The sequence below is a fragment of the Trachemys scripta genome, chromosome 9 (genome assembly GCF_013100865.1).
Source record: "Trachemys scripta elegans isolate TJP31775 chromosome 9, CAS_Tse_1.0, whole genome shotgun sequence".
NCBI lineage: Eukaryota > Metazoa > Chordata > Testudines > Emydidae > Trachemys > Trachemys scripta.
In genome coordinates this window covers 45578205-45600887 of record NC_048306.1, presented here as the reverse complement: position 1 = coordinate 45600887, position 22683 = coordinate 45578205, and the positions used below count along the sequence as shown (strand labels likewise).

The window sequence follows — 22683 nt, the reverse complement described above, 5'->3', positions numbered from 1 at the left end:
CCACAGCCCTGACCCCTAGCTCCGAGCCCAGCCCCTCTGAAGCTGACACCCCCCTGACCCCATCCCCCCCCACAGCCCTGACTCCTAGCTCCGAGCCCAGCCCCTCTGAGCCGGGCACCCCCCGACCCAGAGCCCAGCTCCCCACCCTGCCCTGGGCAACAGTAGTGCCACCCCCAGGCAGCCACAGCCCATTGGCGCCAACCATCACCATCACCCAGCGACAGCCCATTATGTAATTGCAAATGTATACATACCATTAAAGCATTTAATGTTTTTAAATAATGTATTTCATGTATTTTCAAATTATTAAACATTAATTTTTGAATGTATTTCACTGGTTATTTTTTACATTTCCAAATACATGTTACTATAGTATTGCAACTTTTTTTTATGGAAGGGACCCCCAAAATTGCTTTGCCCCAAGCCCCCTGAATCCTCTGGGCGTCCCTGTACAGTGCATCACTTAACCACTGTTATGCGTGTTACATCAATGCAGGAAAATCCACATTAAAAATAAACATGGAGGGCACCTCATCTGTTCTGCTCGTTAATAGGAAACCTCTCACCAAAAGGGAATCTGGTATTTTTCTCTCTCTCTGTGTGTAACATGAAATATTCTTGTTTTCTCCATCAGAGGGAGGCAGATACTAGTGACTTCACCAGCCTGCGGGTGAGATGCTAGGCACAAGGTGCAGGAAGGGGATAGGCAGGCGGAGGGGACCCTTTCTGCGGCACTGGGAGTCGCATGCTATTTCTAACTCCAGCAGCACATCCGTCTGGAGACACTGAGGTTAGCTCCAGAAGATGCAGAGCATGCGGCACCAGACACTGAGGTCAGGATGGGAGCGCAGAGTCTGGCAGGAGGGGACAAGTGGGGAAAAGGATAACTTAAACCTGCAGGAAAAAGTGTGTGTGTGTGTGTGTGTGTGTGTGTGTGTGTGTAGAGGGTTTGGAGGGGTGCGTGTGTGTGTATGTAAGGGGTTTGGAGGGGTGTGTGTGTGTGCAGGGGGGTTGGCGGGGTGCGTACATGCGTGTGTGTGTATAGGGGTTTTGGAAGGGTGCGCGCGTGTGTGTAGGAAGTTTGGAGAGCGGGGGTGAAACATCCCAGTCTTGCAATGGCCTGAATAGCTTTAGGGCACTGTAGATGCGGTGGTGGGGAAACTAAGGGGCTTTCCCAGACTGAATTGCTCACTGCCTCTTTCTGTAGCCCATCCACAGGGCAAATGACTGGTGCCTGCAGGCATCAGAGGCTATTATTAATTTCACTGAACAATGTCTCCTTCCTCCATAAGTGAAACCTACCTGAATCCAGGAGTTGCCGCTGTCAGTGCTCCAAGCATTGACAGACCCCGAATAATCTAACCGAGCCAGCCTAGGCGCCCACTGACCTGTGGAAGAAGAACACAAGAGAGATGGGGAAGCCATTGGGTGAGTTCACTCACTGACCTGGAAAGACAGGCGTGGTGACTACAGCACCAGCAGCAGAGTCAGAGCACCTCACTCAGTGGGACTGTCTGCCTGCCCCTCACTGTTCAGACCTGGTTCAATGTCAGATGGGAAGTCTGGGCTTAGATTAAAAAGACAGAGTAACACAGAGTCTGGGTAACCTCCACTCAGGCATCTTTGTGTGACAGAGCCCTGCTTCCCACATTTACCCTCTCTTTAACAGTGGCCACCATCCTGCCAAGGGACTGGGTCTCCCCGTGCATCACATGTTGTCTGGACTGTAAAGGGCTGTAGGGAGAAGGGATAGCTCAGTGGTTTGAGCACTGGCCTGCTAAACCCAGGATTGTGAGTTCAATCCTTGAGGGGGCCATTTAGGGATCTAGAACAAAAATCTGTCTGTGACTTGGTCCTGCTTTGAGCAGGGGGTTGGACTAGATGACCTCATGAGGTCCCTTCCAACCCTGATATTCTATGATCTTCTTGTGTAGAGGAAACAAGCATCTTGGCCACACTTCTGCTATAATAATGGCTAATGGATTCTCACTAGACTCCTCTGGGGGCTGGAGGAGGGTGCTCTCAGCTGACAGAAGAGGTGTTCACTGGCCACAGCAGGCAGGGAAAGCTGAACCTGAGACGAAGTAGTGAACTAAACAGTAAGGATGTTTGAAGGCACCTGTCCATTGCAGATGCCTCATCTAACTGTGGTTGCAATGGAATCATCCCAGGCATAGAAGGTAAGGGATAAAATCACCAAGGCAATGCAATGCAGCATGTTGAGGCCTCTAGGAATCAAGAAAGGGTTTGAAACCCAGTTGAAAGGGGCCAGGGAAGAAGGCATTCTAGAGCTCGGCCCTCAGAGCCAATGGTATGGCCTTTGCCAGCCCCTGTCTGCTCCCACCACAACTCCTTCAATGCCGGGATGGTATCCAGCAGGAGGCAGGAACCACTCCATAAAAAAGGCTTTGTCTCAACTAGGAAAGTTGATTGAGTAGGTCAGGCCTTGCTAGCATGGGTTGGCTAAGCCTGATGAAAAAACTTGACCTTCTTCCTGGTCACAAGGCCAGAAAGTCCAGCGCTCACCGTACTGCCCCGATGCTGTGATCTGAGCATCCGCAATGTTCCCGGAAGCCAGGCCAAGAGGGTTTTGGCACTCTGCAACAAAGGGGAAGAGAGAGAAAAGAAGATTTATGGGCTAGAAGCTAAGACCTAGGTGAGCCTTCAGTCCTGGACACCGAGTTAGGTTCCTAAGTCTGGCTCGGCACAGCAGCCAAGGAGCCCATACAGCACTGCTTGCTTTGCATGGTGGTGTGTATTTCAAACCACATATTTGCTAGATTCATATCTTGGAGCCTCCCCTGGGGCTGGTGGCCATTGTACTCAAGTGACATCACCTGCCATAAGGGCACTCAGTTAGTGCTGGGCCAGCCTTTCTGAACACAACCCAAGACAAGTGGGGGCTTGTTACAAACCTAGAGGTCAGGCCAGGCTTGCTGAAAGGTGCACCAAGTTCTGTGGGGCTTCGTGTGAACCTGGGCCAAGTTTCCAGCCACAGCTGGGCTTTGAAGGTGGGCCCTTCAAGATTTGGAGAGTAAATCACATCATATCCAGTAGTTTCAACTAGAAACCAGGCCAACTTGGCAGATTCAGTTGAGCATCACTTAACTTCTTGATTCACTGGAACCTTGATTCCAAATTGAAACTCAGGAGGTGGAGACCCATATGAAACAAGACAGACAACGGCTTGTGCCAACACTGGAGAATTCAAATGGCCAAGTTCCCCCCATCTCAGTTCTGACCAGGTCCTGCTATCTGTGACCCACCACCCTGCGCAGCTAGGGTATTGAAAGCATCCCAGGATGGCAATACTCAGAGCCAATGCCACTTCATTGTGCTACAGTGTCGCCATGTGACGATGCAATGCTGCAGATCAATAGTGCTAACAGTCACTGTGCAGTGCAGATATCAAGAAGCATCACAATGCAGTGACATGACAAGTCTCTCCTGGAAGTTTTGACGGGGGTTGAATTTAAACACAGTGTCAGAGATCTTAAACTCGCTTTAAAGGGAAGATAGAACCATGAACCCTTGCTTTTTGCTAGCACCATAGGGACAATACTAAATACAGCAAGATCAGAGATCAGAGGGGTAGCCATGTTAGTCTGAATCTGTAAAAAGCAACAGAGGGTCCTGTGGCACCTTTAAGACTAACAGAAGTATTGGAGCATAAGCTTTCGTGGGTGAATGCCCACTTCATTACGAAAGCTTATGCTCCAATACTTCTGTTAGTCTTAAAGGTGCCACAGGACCCTCTGTTGCTTTTTTCAAGATCAGAGAGAACACCTCCACCCAGCCTTAGGTGTTAGTGACCCTAACTGCTACAGCTATCACAGGGGACCCCAAAAGCCTGAACTCAGGTCCTGGCATGTAAGTAAGGTAGGAATTGATTTTCTAGCATTTTAAAAAATTCTTTGCAAATTTTTAAATCTGCCCTTACAGACCCTTGTTCCTGATTTTGACCCTTGTGGGTGATATTAGCTTTTATTATTGGTTTATTAGCCAATCTGGGATGGTAGCTCAGAGAGCTGTCCTCTTGTAGGGTCACTGGTGTGACAACTGTGTTGACAAATGTCTCTTCTGTGTACTGATGTCTGGCTCCCAGGCCTGTTTGTTGCTAGGCAGTTTCTTTTAAACACAAGTTTCTATGAACATTTTGGCTGACACCTCCTATCTTTTAATCAATCCTTTCCTCCTGTTGTGAAACTAGTATTTAAAATGAGGTGGAAACTGATTTACACTCTTGAGCTGGCAAAGACTTTACTGCAATTCCCAACAGATTTTGCACCACTTTACATGGTAAAGAGTGTTACTGAACATGATAACCTGTGGCCAGCCTCTGTGACTCTCGGCAAGGCACTCTTTGTGCCTCAGTTTACCTATCCACAAATGGGTATTTCCCTATTCAGTTAGCCAGCTGGATTGGCACATGCAGTGGTGGTGATATGTCTATGCACATTTTTGTACGTGGCCCATAGCTTCTTAGGGTTTGAAAATCAGGCTGCTGGGGGCAAATTTTTAAAAGTGGTTCAAGCTGGCCTCCAGTTTTGCACTCATAGTCACATGCCCCCATTGGATGGGGGTGTAATTCACTGCAGGTGTGAATGACAGCAGGTAGCTATCCTGCTGTCTCTTCTGTAGGCTTGGTCAGGTGGTTAGATTGTTCAGTGCTGTAACTCTCATTCACCCACAGCTGACTGAGGGTGAAAACTGGTGTGTCCAAGTTTGAGGGCCATGAGGGTAAAATTTTCAAAAGCACCTAAGTGACAGGAGGAGCCTGAGCCCTGTTCTCCAGAGTGCCTTAGTGTACTTCTGGACCTGTGAAAATGCTCCCTCCTGCTGTCTAACATGAAATTCTCAGGAGGTGAATGAAGAGTCAGCGAAGGTGACTGTAGAACAAGGAGAAGAGTCACTTACTTGGGTCATACACAAGGAACAGGGCGCTCATTCCAGCCTGCTGGTGCTCTCCAACCTCACACTCCACTCGCCAGATTCCCGGCTGGGAGGGGCGCATTTCCACCGTCCCAAAGACACCTGGGTGAGAAGAAGGGGAGGGACAGCAGAATGAAGGATTATTTCTTTCTAGCAGCTAAAAGAGCAGCCAGTGGGCAGATTGTGCTGTCATGATGCCAATTGCACTGGACAACTCACAGAGTAAAGTACTACCCAAGGGTAGTATGGGTGTCAGGCTGCTTCCTGAGCCTTAACAGCACATTGACTGGGTCATATTGTTCCCTGGTGTAACTTCAAAGCCAGTGCAGTTAGACAGGAATGAGTTTGGCCCAATAAATGCACTTCAATTTGATACTTAATAATAATTAACAAAAATATGAATTGTTTGTATTACATTGCACTTAGAAGCAGGGGCACCAGAACAGAGAGCCAGGGGGCCAAGGCCCCATCACTTTTTACCAGCCATAAAGCTGAGCGACAGGGGTTACAGGGTGGAGAGGAGTGAGTGGGGTGTGGGGTCATGGGGGAAGAGGCAGTGCAGGGGCGGGGGCAGTGTGAGGGCGGGGGCTCACGGACAAGGGAGGGTGTGAGGGTGGGGCTTCGGGGGGGAACGGTCGGTGCGGGGGCTGGGCCTGGGGGTAGTACAGCACTGGGATAGGGCAAATGGTTTGGGTGTCTGTGGCTCCCCCCACTTTTAGGGCACTTCCACCACTCATTCCTAGGAGCCCTAGTCATAGACAAGGAGCTCATTGTGCGAAGTGCAGGACAAACAGAACAAGACTCTTCAAAGCCAGTAAGGCATCACCAGCTATCGGCCATTTGGATCCACATCTTTGAGGCAGTGTTGGTTCCAGGGCCTTTTTCTTAGGCTGAGAGGCTCTCATCTATTTAGGTACCCCTTGATGTCAGGTTGGTGCCATGTCCACCCTAATCAGAGTGCATCAGCTGCACTAAGCTAGGTGGGCACTCTTTGGAGTTAGGCTGCTGGCATGCCTGCTTCTCTTGCGTCAGTCCTCTCCAGGAGACAGGTTAGCTCCCAGCACCTGGGTCAACTCTTACCAGGATAGAGGTTGTAGACTCCCATTCGATACTCGTGGTTCGTCCTGATGGCAAACTGTTGCCCGTGAAAATAGACCGAGTGGATGTCCTCAGTGCCGCCCACATTCAGCAGGTACCATCGCACCTTTTGGTGCTGAGCCATCACCAGCCCAGGCAGTGCGTCCATCACGTAACCATTGATAGCTGGAGGAGAAGAGCACACTTGGGACGTTCTGTGGCAGGGGAGTGGTTCAAAGTCTGCAGACAGCAGCAGCCACACTGGAGTGGGCTGAGGTCCCTCTTGCTGTTATCCAGGGGATGGGCAAGGAAGGGGATTCTGGAGCCCTTGATCTGGAGCTCTGCTAGTCAGACTGCTGCTGTAACAGCAGCCCCTGCAGAGTTTCCCTCCTACGTGGGCTGGCTGGATAGGGAGGGGAAAGGAGCCGGAGCTCTTACCATGGAAGTAGCTGCTCCTTCTAAAATCAGGATCGTCCGGCTGGATCTGGCAGAGGGGTGGGCAGTTCCTTTCCATGTTCTCGGCGAGATACCAGCTTTTGGTCTCATCGAAGATAGTGAAGAGCAGAGAGAACTCCTGCACTGCCAGCTGCCTCCTGAAGGCAGGGCTCAAGATGCCACGGCGGCAGATAAGCAGCGGCCCAACCAGGCCAGAGTGCAGATCCTTCTCCTAGGAGAGAAAAATAACCAGAGAGTAATGGGAATGTAGAGTCCACACCTAACTTCCAGCTCATCCACAATGCCACAATGTGGCTACTCAGAACAACATTAACCACTGTCAGGCAGGACTCTGGAAGCGTGTGCTTCATCCCAGGATGGCTCTCTCTGTGCCTGTCAGACTCCAGCAGCGCCCTGTGAGTGCCAACCACAACTCCAGCAGCATGTGCTGCCTCAGCCTAGACAGACAGATGAAGAGGCTTTGGCTATGAACGCTCCCAACTCACAGCTGAAAAGCCAAGAAATGGAGAGGAGCAAGGCGTGTGCAGAGCCTGGCACTGGGAGTGGGAGAGGCATGCTGGGTTTCAGCAGGGGGCAGAAGCCCCCTCCCTCTCTGATCCCAATCTGACATGGGGGAAGAACGCACACTTAGAATTGCTCTTATTTAATTTATAGTTTTGACTCGCTGGGTTCCCTTCCCAGCTCCGCTGCTGATGCAGTGCCTGACCTCAGGCAAGTCGCTTAGTCCCGCTGTGCCTCAGTTGCCCCACCTGAAACACTTTGGACAATGGTACAGGATATTGTGAGCATTAGTCAGTCTGTGGCTGAGAAGGACCAGATTTTTAAGTCTGACGGCTGCTCTATCCATAGCCTGCACGGGGCCAGTCATAAGGATGCCCCAGACATCCCACCTGCATGACTCTGCACTGCCTAAGGACTCACCAAGGCAGGGGAAGTTTTGTACCTCTGGGTCACACAAGCAGCCAGAGAGGGGCTGAGGATCTGGCCTGTGAAATGTGACCAGGTGGTAGGAAAAGCTTTCTAAGTCCCAGGGTGATTAAGCTCTGGAACAGGCCCCCATGGGAGGTTGTGGGATCCCCATCACTGAAGGTTTTTAAGACCAGGTTGGAAAAACACCTGGTCTAGAGTTCCTTGGTCCTGCAGGGGCTGGACTTGATGACCTATCGAGGTCCCTTCCAGCCCTACGTTTCTATTTCTACACACTCTCAGACCCATTCACAAAAGGCCCGATGAAAGCCCCCATCAATGTGTCACAGAAATATCCTATGCAGTAGTGTCCCAGGCACTAACCCCCTTGGGTCTGCATGGAACAGGGGAGCTGGGATTCTGGCTGAGAGACAGCTGAGGACAGAGATGGCTAGCAGAGAGACCAACAGGTTTCTCATACATGGTTCCCACCTACCAGGTTAACGCTGGAGAAGTAAGCCCAAGCCTTGCAGTCAAACTCATTGACAGTGGGTGCCATCTGGGGCAGCACCTTCCAGGAGTACTCGCGTAGCTCACCGGGCTGCACCACTTCCTGGCTGAATGTGTTGTTTCCCCCCAGGCCTCCTTGGTAGGGCAAGAGGTTGGAATGGAAGGAGTAAGGCCGGGAAGCTAGGTTCTTGAAGCTAACCTGCACCGTGGGAGGAAGAAGCAAAGAGAAGGGTTACATTCCTTATGGGGGGAATCTTGGAGCCAGGGCACTGCCTACACTCCTTCCCTGGATGGGGCACAGGCTATGCCCCATACCCTTCCTGCTGTTGTTCTTTAGTGAAGCTCAGTGAGACAGATCCTAGCCTCAGTTCTGCTTGTGCATCTCTTACTGGAGTCACTGGGAAAGATACATGTGTTTTTATGGGCAGGATGTGTGTTTTCTCCACAGTGCCAGTCAAACACAGGCCAGTCCTTGCCACTGCTTTTTCCCCCAGCTCCAGCCTCTGGCTCCATACTACCTGGTCTTTTCTTCTTCCCCAGTTCAGGGTTGTGCCGCCCCCATTGTATGTGTAAGCAGAGTCTGCATGAGCTCTCCTCTGCCATCTAGTGGTGAGCTGTGGAAAAGCACTTCAGGAGCTGATCTCATTTGCATGGACACACCCACCCTGCCTAGGTGCTCAGCATGATGTGATTACGGACTAGATGATCTCCTGAGGTCTCTTCCAACTCTAATCTTCTATGATTGCTTGTCCAAACGATGACTTGTGGCTGGTGTTGGATCCCCAGTCTCCTTGTTATTGGGGCAGGAGTAATAAAGGATTGTTATCCTTGTTGTATGAACTGAGGGCTGGAGAACTGTACTTGCATACCCTGATGGAGGGACTCACCCTCAACTGAACGGCACTCGCTAGGCAGGGGACATGGGTTCCAAAACCCAATGAGTTGAGAAAGGGTGTGGGTCTTGTTTGAGGGTCATAAGTACCATTTGACTCTCTCTCTGGTATAACAAATGAGCTAATTTAGACTCAATTGAGTGTCTTATTATGTGCTACAGAGCTGAAATCACTGATACCTAGGTCTAAGTATTAGACCTACTTTGGAACAGTATCTCTATTGCAAGAGACTGCCTAGTGTGCACTAACAGTGAGGCTCCTGCACTAACAGCTGAAATCACTGAGAGCTGTGTTAAGTGGTGGGCCCTGAAGACATCTTGGTGAGTGGCCAGCTGTGTGGCTGGTGGAGAGGACCAGCGCAGAGCCCCTTAGAGAGGTGTGGCAATTGGCTGGCGGGTGATGAGCAAGTGCCTGAGCAGCGGAGTGTGTAAGGTGCCTCCTTATACCCAATTCCACCCAGGGTGGGAGATGAACTCTGTGGATGAACCTCTGAACTCTGGGGCTGCACTGGCCAAAAGACAGCAATTGTGAGTGGGATGCAGAGAAGGGATGGGCACGTTAAAGGGACTTTTTGGTTGCTGGACTTAAGAACCTGAGGGGAAAAGGACACTGCCCAACTTACTTGGGGGTGGGTCTTTTGCTCATGGTTTATGTTTATGAACCCTAGTTGTGGGGTTTTCCCAAATTAAGGCTGAGTTACTTCCCTCCTTTTATTAAAAGTTTTTGCTACACTCAGACTCTACTTGTGAGAGGGGAAGTATTTCCTCTTAGAGGCGCCCAGGGGGTGTTGTGTAATTGTCCCAGGTCACTGGGTGGGGGCTCGAGATGATTTTGTGTTGTATTGGTGAAAAGGAACCCCTAGATACTGAACCTGGCCCTTGCTGCTGCTGGCTCCACCTGGCAGAAGGATTACATATGCTAAGAATTTCCCTCTTCCTTGATACATATGATGAGTACAGGTCTCATCCACACTGGACTGGGGGGTGTCTTTGGACTCAGTTTCAGCCAGTCAGCAAGAATGGACCCCAGCCTGGGTCCCAGCTTTGCACACTGCCCAGCCAAACTCGCAGTATCACCCAGCTCAGCTGGAGCTGTGTGGGAAAAGTGGCCTTGTCTGCATGAGCAAGGTGTGAACTGAAGGTGATCCAGTTTCAAACGCTTTTGTGGATGCTGTTATTTGGGTTTTGCTTGAGTCCAGTTGGGACAAGTTGATGCTAAACTGAAATAGGCCCCTCTTAAACCAAAATAAGAGTGTCCACACAGGAGTCTCACTAAATAGATAGGTTTAGCAATCTATTAAACTGATGCTACTTGCCCATGTAGGCAAGGCCTGAGTTTATACACGGTTCCTCAGTTTGGTCCCCTGCTCTTTAGGGAGGATGAATCAGAGCCTGATTGCACTTGGGGACTTGTGTGTCTCCAATGGGAGCCATTCTGAATCCCAGTTAGCTTTCTTCCCTTCCCTGCTCCTTCTGCCTTTTCAGAGGCTCTTTCCCTGAAGTGCCATGTGGTGTTTCTACAGAGACTGCTCTCGTGATCAGGAGACCCTCATCTGTGACCTGGATCTGCTAAATGACCTTGGCTGAGTCACTTCACTGCTCTGTGCCTCAGTTTCCCCTCCCAGCCTTTGTCTATGTGCATTGTGAGCTCTTCAGAGCAGGGACCATCTCTAGCTATCAGTCAGAGCGTCACAAGGGGGCCCTGATCTTAGCAGGGGCCTCAGCGTACCACAGCCCAGCTCCTCACAGATATCTAGGTGCTGATCAATGGGAGTTAGGTGCCTGAATACCTTAGAGGAGCTGGGACTGTGTTGGCATAAATAATAATGCCCCACAGAATATCCTTGCATTGTCAGCACAATGAGAGCCAACACACCCAAGGAACTGCAGGAGAGTAAAGTGAATGTGACAGATCTCAGCCATGGCCCTTGATTGGCAGTTTTCTAACTCCACCCTATGGTGCAAGATAGGCCTTTGGTGCTAACGGGTCCCGGCACAAGAGGTAGCAGTGTTGGTGTCACTAGGCATAGCTACCAGGTAACTCAGGGAAGTGGAAGGCCAGAAGAGCCGATGAAACTCCTTTGCTCTGGGTCTAAGTGAGCCACAGTGACTCCATCTTGAGAATTTTCACCTACTTCTATGCTAACTGCTTACATGCTGAAGCAGAAATGTAAGAGTCAGCTTTTCTAGCAGACAGCTGTAGTTTTGTTCACACTAGCAAAACTTGTAGTAATAATGCAGGGGAAAAGGGGGAGGGAAAGACTGCGTAAGACTGCGTGCGCATGAATCTACAAGGCCATAGATAAGAATACAAATGAAAACTGTTCTAATAAGCCACAATGTGTGTCTGCTGTAACTGCTAGAAAAGGAAGGGGTGGGAGGGGTAAGAGGGAGTAACAAACAAAGGCTTACACAGAAACTGCTTAAAATATAAAATGAAACGTGCTAATATGTGCTGCGCTTGATTTAAGATGTGTTGGTCTCCTAGTGCCTATTCAGAGCTCTTGAATAAAGTTAGTTTTGCTTCTCCACACCTGGTGTGTCTATTAGTGCGAAGCACACCGGGCAACGAACCTGCTGTTTGCCTCCTCGGGCCCATCTGGGCCGGCAACAGCAGGAAGACCCACCTAGAACTAAAGAGGGGCAGCTTTGCACTGGGAACGTCCTAACTCCTTTTAAGGAAATGGGGATTTTCCTTTTTAGTCTGACTCACCATTATGACATCATCAACTTCCGCCCTGATGTATGGCCCCAGAATTCCCAAGTGCTCGTCCAGCTCCCCACGTGCCAGCGGCTGGGTGAAAGAGTTGTCCAGGTACCCTCGGAACACCACTTTCTTGTATGGCTGGAAGGGCTTCCTCCAGCCCCTACTTGGGCCCCTACAAGAACAAGAAAGGACCACACCCTCTGTGGGAAGGCACCAGCCAGGCTTGCTGAGTGGAAGGCTTGAGGCATGGACATTGGAACCTGGGCTCTAATGCCTCTCTCCACCCTGACTCCCATCACAGCTCTAGTCCCTCGGCTAACTCCCCAAATGCGCACCTCCATTGGCATTGTGATCTCACTACATACCTGCTCAGGAAGAGAGTCTGAATGTAGAGCCAAGCCAGGAGCCACCACAGGGCTCTGACTGGCATTCAAGAGGCAAAGCATGAGCTGACTGTGACAGTGATCTATGTAGCTGCCAAGACATGGCAGTAGAGCCCTGCAAATCTGTGGCTATCTGCTTTATATCCACGGACTGTTTTGCAGATACAAATTGTATCAGCACGGGGCTCTACATGTCGGGATATTCTCTCTGGTGCAGCTCTTCTTTGACTGGAATCCATTCAGAAGCCAAGGGGCTGAGGTACAGTCAGGTACTTACAGAAGCTCCAGCCTTCGCTGTCTTGGACCCTCTCTAGGTTCTGAGTGTTTAGTGCTCATAGCCATGCTGGAGAGCAATCCAAGTGGGGTAACATTCAGACTGAGAGCAGAGGTGGTAGCTGAGAGTACCCCTATCTTCATCTCGCAGGTGATTCTCTGGCCCCTCCTCTGAGTCATGTTTTGGACATGGCTGTGGCCAACTCAGCAGCCACACAGCACTCAACAGAGGATGCTCCCTTTGGCGTCCCCCAGCAGTGTGGACAAACTGTCAAGTAGGGGACTAATCATAGACCAATGTGATGCTCATTCCTCTCCTACATCTCCTTAGCATTGCCAGGTCTATAGGAAGCCAATAACTAAGTCTGCGGCTCCAACTCCTGCCCCTCACCTGGTACGGCAAACTGATACTGCAAACTACCGGGAAGACACATTAGAGCCAGAATCTTTGGGATCAAGCTAGGGAGGACGTGAATTCCTCAACAAAGTGGAGCAGCAGGTAGCAGGGCAGAGTTCAGCTGACTGCTGCCAGCTAGGCTGCTACACTTGGAAGGAAGATCAAGGACTCAAGAGGAAGACAAGACTCTATTGGGGTAGAGCATCATGAATAGGACAGGCTGGGCTGGAACTCGGTGTCTGTCTCGTGGTGGGGCCTGTACCCTGGATGGATCTCTAAGCCTTTTCTGGCTTTGTTCATCCATGCTGCTCCGTAGAAGGGAAAGCAATCAATAGGGTGGGAAAGATGCCTCATGCAAGGGGAAGGATGTGTCTGGTAAAACTTACTTCACTTTTAGAAAATGTTGGGGTCTCTGGCTCTCATATTCCCACAGAACTTCAACAGCTGCAATGAAATACTGCTGGACCCTCCCAGTGAAGGTGCGCAGATCTTGGTCCTCCTCCCCATAGATGTCAAACTCGTCAGTATCTCCCTTGGATTTGCTGTAGTCATCATAGTCTGATTTTTCCTTCTGGGGCATTGAGATGTTGGACTTGACCATGTTGTTTAGGGCATTGGGTTCTCTAGGGGTGTCAAAATATTCCTCAGATCCAGGAGTGGAGCTCCTGCTCTTTGCTTTGCTGATGCTTTCCCTGCTGCTCGGTGTCCCATCTACCCCCTGCACCTCCTCCTTCCATTCTGGTGTCTGTATTTTACTACCTGAGAGGGGAATGGCATCTTCCTTTTTAAACACTTGATTTTCTTGGTGGCTGTGTTTCAGCTTCCATTGGTCCCCTTTAAGGGTCTGGTTGAGAGCCATGCCATCTTGGGGAAGTGGATAGTTTCCTTTGGAGGCCCGTTTTGTCAGGATCTCTGAGGCCTCTTTGCTTGCTGGAAAATCCTTAGATTCAGTTCCTAATACTTGGTCCTTAACGGCACTAGATTTGAGCTCCTGCTGCAGTTTACCAAAGATCCATGTTTCCTTCAGCTCCAGCTGGTTCAAGGTGCTCACTTCCCCATCTGTCACGTTTCCCTTGGGCTGCAAGCTCAAACGTGCCTCCCAATCAACACCCCTTTTACGCTGCATTGCAGTTACTGCAGGTGACTCAATTCCACTCACTTGCCCCACAACCTGTGTTGAGATGGGGACCATACTCGTTATTTGCTCTTCTGTGGATGCAGTGGGCTTTGTGGCTGCCTCAGTTCCTACCTCCTGTTCCTTTCTGGTAGTTTTCTCACTTGAATAGGCAGAGGTAGCACTAGTTTTCTCCTCCTCTGACTCTTCCACCATCAGAAAGGAGTTACCTCCTCTCTGAGTTGTATCACTTTCACCTTGGTTGTCATAGTGTCCCTCTACTGCTGGTAGCTCATGACTGCTGGCATGGTATGGAAGAGTAGCTGACACACCCCTGATATATCCTGTGGGCTTATCAGTGCCAGTTGCTTCATGATTTCTTGCTGTTGTGTCTACCAAGAGTGGCCTAGCAGCAAGGGGGTTTGCTCTGTCATTGTAACTTATCTTGATAGTGCCTCTGAGCACAGCTCCGATTCCTCCTGTATGTTTGCCAGAGTTATGCCTTCCCTTCAATGCTCTGGCTTTATCCTCCAGTCCTTGCTGCACCTCTGTTTCTTCCAGTGAAGTTCCATGTGATTCCAGGGACCTCTTTTTTACATAAGTGCTGCATCCTTGAGAGTTTTGATCACAGGGCTTGTCAGCTGTCCTTTGCACTAGCTTCCCAGGGGTCCGGCTGTCCAAGTCCAGCTCCATTCTCTTACCTTTATGGAGTGTTCCTTCTTTGTCTGATGAACTGGCCTCCAGGAGACCTGTACCATTTATCAAGTCCACTAGCTCTGCTGGAGGTACTTTCCTGTTGAGATAAACTTCCTCGTTATCCAATAAGCTGTTGTCTTCATTTGTTGGCCCGTCTAAACTTAGCGCAGTAACCTTGTGTTTCAGAAATGTGTCTTTGCTGCTTTGTAAAGGGGCCTTTTCGAACTGCCTCTCATTAGCCATAACATTTAATTTGAGTAAGTCAACGTTCTCCATTTCAAACATTTCCTCACTTTCTGTAGCTTCTTGAAACTTTGTCCCCAGTATTAATTGATTGCTTTTTTGTGTAGTAACATAGCTGGTGGCAAAAATGTCATTGCGGCCCAGAAATGTTTTTTTTAGAAGGCTTGTACCATTGGTAAGTTTATCTGGGGCTAGCCTGATGCTACTTTCTGCAGACAAGGAGTGTTCTACACTTGAAAGATCCAGACCATCACCAGATTTATCCTGTCCTGTCTCATGGTCCAATGGACGGTTTTCTGCAAGCCTCAGATCTGCTGTATCATAGGTATCTAAGAGTGCAATGTTAGTCCTACCAAGGAGAAGATCTTTCTGATGTGGTGCAGGGGTCCTTTGAATTCCTGTATCATTTGAAGACTTCTCTACCGTCTTTTCAAAGAATACTTCTCCATTTGTAGCCGATGTGTTCTCCTGAAGCATGGTACCATATGCTGGGCTATTTAACTTTCCTTCTTGAGAAGTTTCATCAAAACCCAGTGAAGTGTCTTCTTGAATCCTGGTGTCATTTTCTAACCTAGTGTCTAGTTGTATTGGTGCACGATTGCTTTTAAGAAATGCTTTCCCACTGTTCACAAAGGTGATGACATGTATACTTGTGTTATCTGCTGACTTGTCTAATGATGCTGAAGTACTATTCCCTTTAAGGAAAGTGTTATCATTAGTTGATGAAGTCATTTCTGTAGCTATTGTATCATTCCATGCTATGTGTGGCTTTAAAGATGTAATATTCAATTCTAGAGGCATTTCTTCATCATGTAATGGAATCCTTTCTTGAAACCTAGAATCATGTTTTGAGTCATTCAGTTGCAGTGAACTATCATTCCCTTGAAGACCAGTTTTGTCAGCATTAAAGGAAGGTTCCTGATGGCCCATCACATGTGCTGACTCTTTTAATTGTGCCAAAGTAACATTCCCTTTAAGAAATGTTTCTAAGTTGGCCAATGGAGCAGTTAGTTGGAACATCACATCGTCTACTGACTTGTGCAGCTCTAAATTCTCTTTAGCCATCTCTACAGCTTGAATTGGTCTACGCTTTCCAAGGAAGAGAGTATCTCCTTCTGGATATGAGCCAGATGCTGCAGCTCTTGCTAAACTTGTGTTATGATGGACCACTTCACTTAAGCCTGTTGAGTTTACTTCAGGAGAAAGGTGTCCAAATCCTTGGTCAGGGCTGATCATTTCTGACAATCCTGCCTCTTCTGAGAAGGAATCATAAGATATTGGCTCAAAGCTAGTCTCTGTTTGAGAAGATAGGGAAAGGCCATGTAGATCGGACAGCACTGATGTACTGTTGGAAGAGGGGTCCATGGAATTCTTCCTGCTGTTTTGAAGTCTGTTATTGAATTTGAGGGGCTGGCTGGGTTTTCTCAAGCAGGGTGTTAGCTGGAGGTTGAGAGTCTCTGTTTCCTTTTTGGAAGAAGTGACATTACGATGCTTTTTCAGACATAGCCTGCGCCATCTCTTATTCTTGGGGAAGCCCCTAGGTTGAAGGACATTGCCCTCATTTGTCAAGTAATCCGGTATCAAATCATAATCTTCCCCATAGGAATACAGTTCTGGATCAGTGTTGCACCTGGAGACTGTGAACTTTGCCCACATTCCTCTGTCTCTGAAGTCAGGATTCAGGCATGTCAGCATCCATATGCCTATCCCAGGAAAGGACAAAAGAACAGTGTTAGTCCAACATACCAGGAAATCTCAAGAGTTATCACCCAGCTGGTGCTCCCTCATTAGCAAGCTCTGTATTTTAAGAATGTTTCTGACATAAGCCAATGACATTCTTGTTTCCATTCCCACTGAAATCTATCACACACTGGGTTCACCTGTCATGCATGTCTCCGTGTGCTGCAACATTTCTGGCAGTGTTTAGAATTAACCCCGGCAAGGATTTTTAACTGCTTTAATGCTCCCTAACAAACCTAATGAATTGACTGCATCCCTGGTACCATCACCTTTACCTGGTATGTCCCCACAATGGGTTCAGTGGAGAGTAGCTATGAAGTGGTTAATACAATGGCTGAAACTTTACATGTAGGTGCCAGTGGGATTCCAGAATCAACCCATCAAAGGTTTGGTTGGTGCTGTCAGATACACTATACTGGTTCTATGGTATAATGGTCAGCATTCTGGACTTTGAATCCAGTCATCTGAGTTCACAAATCTCAGAAGAGCCAATACTTGGTTGGTTGTCCATGGGTGGCAGTGGATTCTCCATCACTGGCAATTTTTAAATCAAGACCGGCAGTTTTTCTAAAAGATCTGCTCTATTTCAAACAGGAATATTATGGGGCAGTTCTCTGGCCTATGTTCTGCAGGAGGGCCTTTGAATCTATGAACCTATGGTGCAGAATGTCTTCTGCATATGCTGATCTCCTGAGTCCCAGTCACCATTTCTCTCCTGCTCAAGTTAAAAGAAATCAAAGCCCCTCTATCACAAAGCCCCTCTTCCCACCCCCCTGCTCTGACCAGCTCATTCCTTCCTGGTCAACTCTGAACAGCCAAGACCGGATACAATAACAATAATCTACATTTAGATTATTCTAATAGAGATTTAAATAATTCTCCCCATGAACTGTTGATTTCTGGGTTCCCTCCCCCCTCCTTCACTAGAGAGGACAGGGCCTTCTCTTGCTTTGGGGGGCTGTGCTGGTCCTGGTCACCAAATAGGCTGGTGCCGTTCACCCGTTCTAAATTCACTTACATAAATACAATTATGCCACTTTCTTATTCTCTCCAGGGTGGGCAAAGGGTCAAGGGTTAAAGCCACAAGCACAACTCTGAGTGACCAGTGCCCATGTGGCTGTTTCAAATCAGAAATAGGAAAAAGCTCAAGGGAAGCTGGCATTGATTTCACAGCACACTGGCATCATAACAGGCCTGACCCAACTCCCATAAAAGTTGGTGACTAGACTCCCTGGGCCGCTGGGAGTGTCTGATCCAGTGAGTGTGACAGGCAGGTTAGGGATAAGGAAGAAGAAAGGCCACCGGGTAAGCTCTGAGATTAAATGACTGAGTTAAATATGTGGGCTGAGATTGAGCTAATTCCCTACAGGATGTGGAAACTGGGTTGTCATTCATTCCAATGGAACCTGGGCGCACACACCTTAGTGTGGCTTTGGCAATCTCAGCCATGATCCATGATGGGGATTATAGTTACTACATTCAAGCTGTTCAGTGACTTGTTTTAACGGCTCAGCAGACACACTGACAGATGAAATGTACATGGAGGAAACTGGACTACAGCGCTGAGATACACCAGATGCTAAGGGGTGCCAGATGGATTTAGGCTCATTCCACAGAACTGTCCCCAGCAGTGTTTCCATCCTTCACTAAGGGTATGTCTACACTACGAAATTAGGTCGAATTAATAGAAGCCGGTTTTATAGAAATCGGTTGTATACAGCCGATTTTGTGTGTCCCCACATTAAGTGCTCTAGTCGGCGGACCGCGTCCACAGTACCGAGGCTAGCGTCGACTTCCGGAGCATTACACTATGGGTAGCTATCCCACAGTTCCCGCAGTCTCCGCCGCCCATTGGAATTCTGGGTTGAGATCCCAATGCCCGAATGATGCAAAACAGTGTCGCGGGAGGTTCTGGGTACATGTCGTCAGACCCCTCCCCCTCCGTCAGAGCAACGGCAGACAATAGATTCGCGCCTTTTTACCTGGGTTACCTGTGCAGACAACATACCACGCCAAGCATGGAGCCCGCTCAGCTGAGCTCACCGTCACCATATGTCCTCTGGGTGCCGGCAGACGTGGGACTGCATTGCTACACAGCAGCAGCAGCTAACTGCCTTTTGGCGGTAGACGGTGCAGCATGACTGGTAGCCTTCATCGGCGATCTGGGTGCTGGCAGCTGTGGGGCTGGCAGCCGTAGGGCTGCATTGCACCAACCCCTTGCCTTTTGCCTTTTGGCAGTAGATGGTGTATTACGACTGGTAACCATCCTATTACAAGTTGGATCATCGCACATTAGCAGAGTCTTCCCTGAGCAGCAGATCGTGCAATAGGCCTGAAGGCCATTATCATCATACAGGAAAAATGTGGCTATCAGTCTTAGTACACTAACTGCCAAGCGTCCAGTATTTGCTACCAAGCACCCAGAAGATGCCGAGGGCTATCAGTCATGCTGCACCGTCGTCTTAAGATGTAAAAAATAGATTTGTTCTGTATTCATTTGCTTCCCCCTCCCTCCGTCAAATCAGTGGCCTACTAAACCCAGGGTTTTCAGTTTAATCTTTGGGGGGACCATTCTGTGTGACAGTTGTTTGTGTTTCTCCCTGATACACAGCCACCTTTCTTGATTTTATTTCCCTGTACCTGTACGTCATGTTGTCACTCAGCCCGCCCTCCCTCCCTCCTTCCCCTGGTCCGTCAAATACTAGTTTTGCACCTTTTTTCAGACCAGGCGCCATAGCTAGCACTGGGAACATGGAGCCCGCTCAGATCACCGCGGCAATTATGAGCACTATGAACACCACGCGCATTGTCCTGGAGTATATGCAGAGCCAGGACATGCCAAGGCGAAACCCGGACCAGCCGAGGAGGCGATTGCAGCGCGGCGAAGAGAGTGATGAGGAAATTGACATGGACATAGACCTCTCACAAGGCACAGGCCCCAGCAATGTGGAAATCATGGTGTTACTGGGGCAGGTTCATGCCGTGGAACGCCGATTCTGGGCACGGGAAACAAGCACAGACTGGTGGGACCGCATCGTGCTGCAGGTGTGGGACGATTTCCAGTGGCTGCGAAACTTTCGCATGCGTAAGGGCACTTTCATGGAACTTTGTGACTTGCTTTCCCCTGCCCTGAAGCACGAGAATACCAGGATGAGAGCAGCCCTCACAGTTGAGAAGCGAGTGGCGATAGCCCTGTGGAAGCTTGCAATGCCAGACAACTACCGGTCAGTCGGGAATCAATTTGGAGTGGGCAAATCTATGGTGGGGGCTGCTGTGATCCAAGTTGCCAGGGCAATGAAAGACCTGGTGATATCAAGGGTAGTGACTCTGGGCAACGTGCAGGCAAAAGTGGATGGTTTTGCTGAAATGGGATTCCCAAACTGTGGTGGGGCCAAAGACGGAACCCATATCCCTATCTTGGCACCGGAGCACCAAGCCACCGAGTACATAAACCGCAAGGGGTACTTTTCAATGCTGCTGCAAGCCCTGGTGGATCACAAGGGACGTTTCACCAACATCAACGTGGGATGGCCAGGAAAGGTACATGATGCTCGCATCTTCAGGCACTCTGGTCTGTTTCGAAAGCTGGAGGAAGGGACTTTCTTCCCAGACCAGAAAGTAACCGTTGAGGATGTTGAAATGCCTATCGTGATCCTTGGGGACCCAGCCTACCCCTTAATGCCATGGCTCATGAAGCCGTACACAGGCAGCCTGGACAGTAGTCAGGACCTGTTCAACTACAGGCTGAGCAAGTGCCGAATGGTGGTGGAATGTGCATTTGGACGTTTAAAAGCGCGCTGGCGCAGCTTACTGATTCGCTCAGACCTCAGCGAAAAGAATATCCCCGTTGTTATTGCTGCTTGCTGTGCGCGCCACAATATCTGTGAGAGTAAGGGGGAGACATTTATGGCGGGGTGGGAGGTTGAAGCAACTCGCCTGGCTGCTGATTACGCACAGCCAGACACCAGGGCGGTTAGAGGAGCACAGCAGGGCGCGGTGCGCATCAGAGAAGCTTTGAAAACGAGTTTTGTGACTGGCCAGGCTACGGTGTGAAACTTCTGTTTGTTTCTCCTTGATGAACCCTCCAACCCCCCCCCACCCGGTTCACTCTACTTCCCTGTAAACCAACCACCCCACCCTCCCCTCCCCACTTCGAGCACCGCTTGCAGAGGCAATAAAGTCATTGTTATTTCACATTCATGCATTCTTTATTAATTCCTCACACAAGTAGGGGGATAATTGCCAAGGTAGCCTGGGATGGGTGGGGGAGGAGGGATGGAAAAGGACACACTGCATTTTAAAACTTTAACTCTTATTGAAGGCCAGCCTTCTGATGCTTGGGCAATCATCTGGGGTGGAGTGACTGGGTGGCCGGAGGCCCCCCCACCGTGTTCTTGGGCATCTGGGTGAGGAGGCTATGGAACTTGGGGAGGAGGGCTGTTGGTTACACAGGGGCTGTAGCGGCGGTCTCTGCTCCTGCTGCCTTTCCTGCAGCTCAACCATACGCAGGAGCAGATCAGTTTGATGCTCCAGCAGACGGAGCATTGACTCTTGCCTTCTGTCTTCAAGCTGACGCCACCTATCATCTTCAGCCCGCCACTTGCTCTTTTCATCCCGCGATTCAGCCCGCCACCTCTCCTCTCGTTCATATTGTGCTTTTCTCATGTCTGACATTGACTGCCTCCACGCATTCTGCTGTGCTCTATCAGCGTGGGAGGACATCTGGAGCTCCGTGAACATATCGTCCCACGTCCTCCGTTTTCTCTTTCTAATGTTCACTAGCCTCTGTGAAGGAGAAACATTTGCAGCTGGTGGAGGAGAAGGGAGAGGTGGTTAAAAGACACATTTTAGAGAACAATGGGTACACTCTTTCATGACAAGGTTGCATTTTTCCTCTTATAGTGAGGGCCTGCCAGTTTGGCATGAGAGATCACTCACGCAGTGCCAGGCAACAGATTTCGGCTTGCAGGCAGCCATGGTAACATGTGGGAATGGTTTCAAACAGCAGCGCCCTCATTTCCCATATCAAGGATGAATTGGGTTGGCCATTTAAAATGGGTTTTCAATGTAAAAGGAGGGGCTGCGGTTTCCGGGTTAACATGCAGCACAAACCCAACTAAACCCCCTCCCCACACACACACCCAATTCTCTGGGATGATCACTTCACCCTCCCCCCACCGCGTGGCTAACAGCGGGGAACATTTCTGTTCAGAAGAGCAGGAACGGGCACCTCTGAATGTCCCCTTAATAAAATCACCCCATTTCAACCAGGTGACCGTGAATGATATCACTCTCCTGAGGATAACAGAGAGATAAGGAATGGATGTTGTTTGCATGCCAGCAAACACCGGGTCCATACGCTGCCATGCTTTGTTATGCAATGATTCCAGACTACGTGCTACTGGCCTGGCGTGGTAAAGTGTCCTACCATGGCGGACGGGATAAGGCAGCCCTCCCCAGAAACCTTTTGCAAAGGCTTTGGGAGTACATCAAGGAGAGCTTTCTGGAGATGTCCCTGGAGGATTTCCACTCCATCCCCATACACGTTAACAGACTTTTCCAGTAGATGTACTGGCCGCGATTGCCAGGGCAAATTAATCATTAATCATTAAACATGCTTGCTTTTAAACCATGTGTAATATTTACAAAGATACACTCACCAGAGGTCCCCTGTGTGCCCTCAGGGTCTTGGGTGAGTTCGGGGGTTACTCGTTCCAGGTCCAGGGTGACAAACATATCCTGGCTGTTGGGGAAACCGGTTTCTCCACTTCCTTGCTGCTGTGAGCTACCTACATTACCTCCATCCTCATCTTCCTCGTTCCCCGAACCCTCTTCCCTGTGTGTTTCTCCATTGACGGAGTCATAGCACACGGTTGGGGTAGTGGTGGCTGCATCCCCTAGAATGGCATGCAGCTCCGCGTAGAAGCGGCAAGTTTGCGGCTCTGCCCCGGACCTTCCGTTTGCTTCTCTGGCTTTGTGGTAGGCTTGCCGTAGCTCCTTAATTTTCATGCGGCACTGCTGTGTGTCCCTGTTATGGCCTCGATCCTTCATGGCCTTGGAGACCTTTTCTAATATTTTGCCATTTCTTTTACTGCTACGGAGTTCAGCTAGCACTGATTCATCTCCCCATATGGCGAGCAGGTCCCGTACCTCCCGTTCGGTCCATGCTGGAGCTCTTTTGTGATCCTGGGACTCCATCACGGTTACCTGTGCTGATGAGCTCTGCATGGTTACCTGTGCTCTCCACGCTGGGCAAACAGGAAATGAAATTCAAACATTCGCGGGTCTTTTCCTGTCTACCTGGTCAGTGCATCTGAGTTGAGAGCGCTGTCCAGAGCGGTCACAATGAAGCACTGT

At 49.5% G+C, this 22683-nt stretch overlaps 1 protein-coding gene across 4 annotated transcripts in view; it reads right to left on the bottom strand.

Moving 5' to 3' along the window:
- Window positions 1-22683, bottom strand: part of F8 (coagulation factor VIII) — a 90064-nt gene that overhangs the window by 28946 nt on the left and 38435 nt on the right. For all 4 annotated transcript variants that reach the window (XR_004647090.1, XM_034781379.1, XM_034781377.1 and 1 more), the window contains 8 exons: window positions 12920-16289; window positions 11487-11652; window positions 7868-8080; window positions 6448-6676; window positions 6013-6195; window positions 4918-5034; window positions 2527-2598; window positions 1303-1388 (listed from right to left, as the gene is read on the bottom strand). Coding sequence is in view for 3 of the 4 variants with exons in the window: in XM_034781379.1 (XP_034637270.1) it covers window positions 1303-1388; window positions 2527-2598; window positions 4918-5034; window positions 6013-6195; window positions 6448-6676; window positions 7868-8080; window positions 11487-11652; window positions 12920-16289 (4436 nt within the window). In the remaining variant the exon portion in view is untranslated. The remainder of the gene's footprint in view (window positions 1-1302; window positions 1389-2526; window positions 2599-4917; window positions 5035-6012; window positions 6196-6447; window positions 6677-7867; window positions 8081-11486; window positions 11653-12919; window positions 16290-22683) is intronic.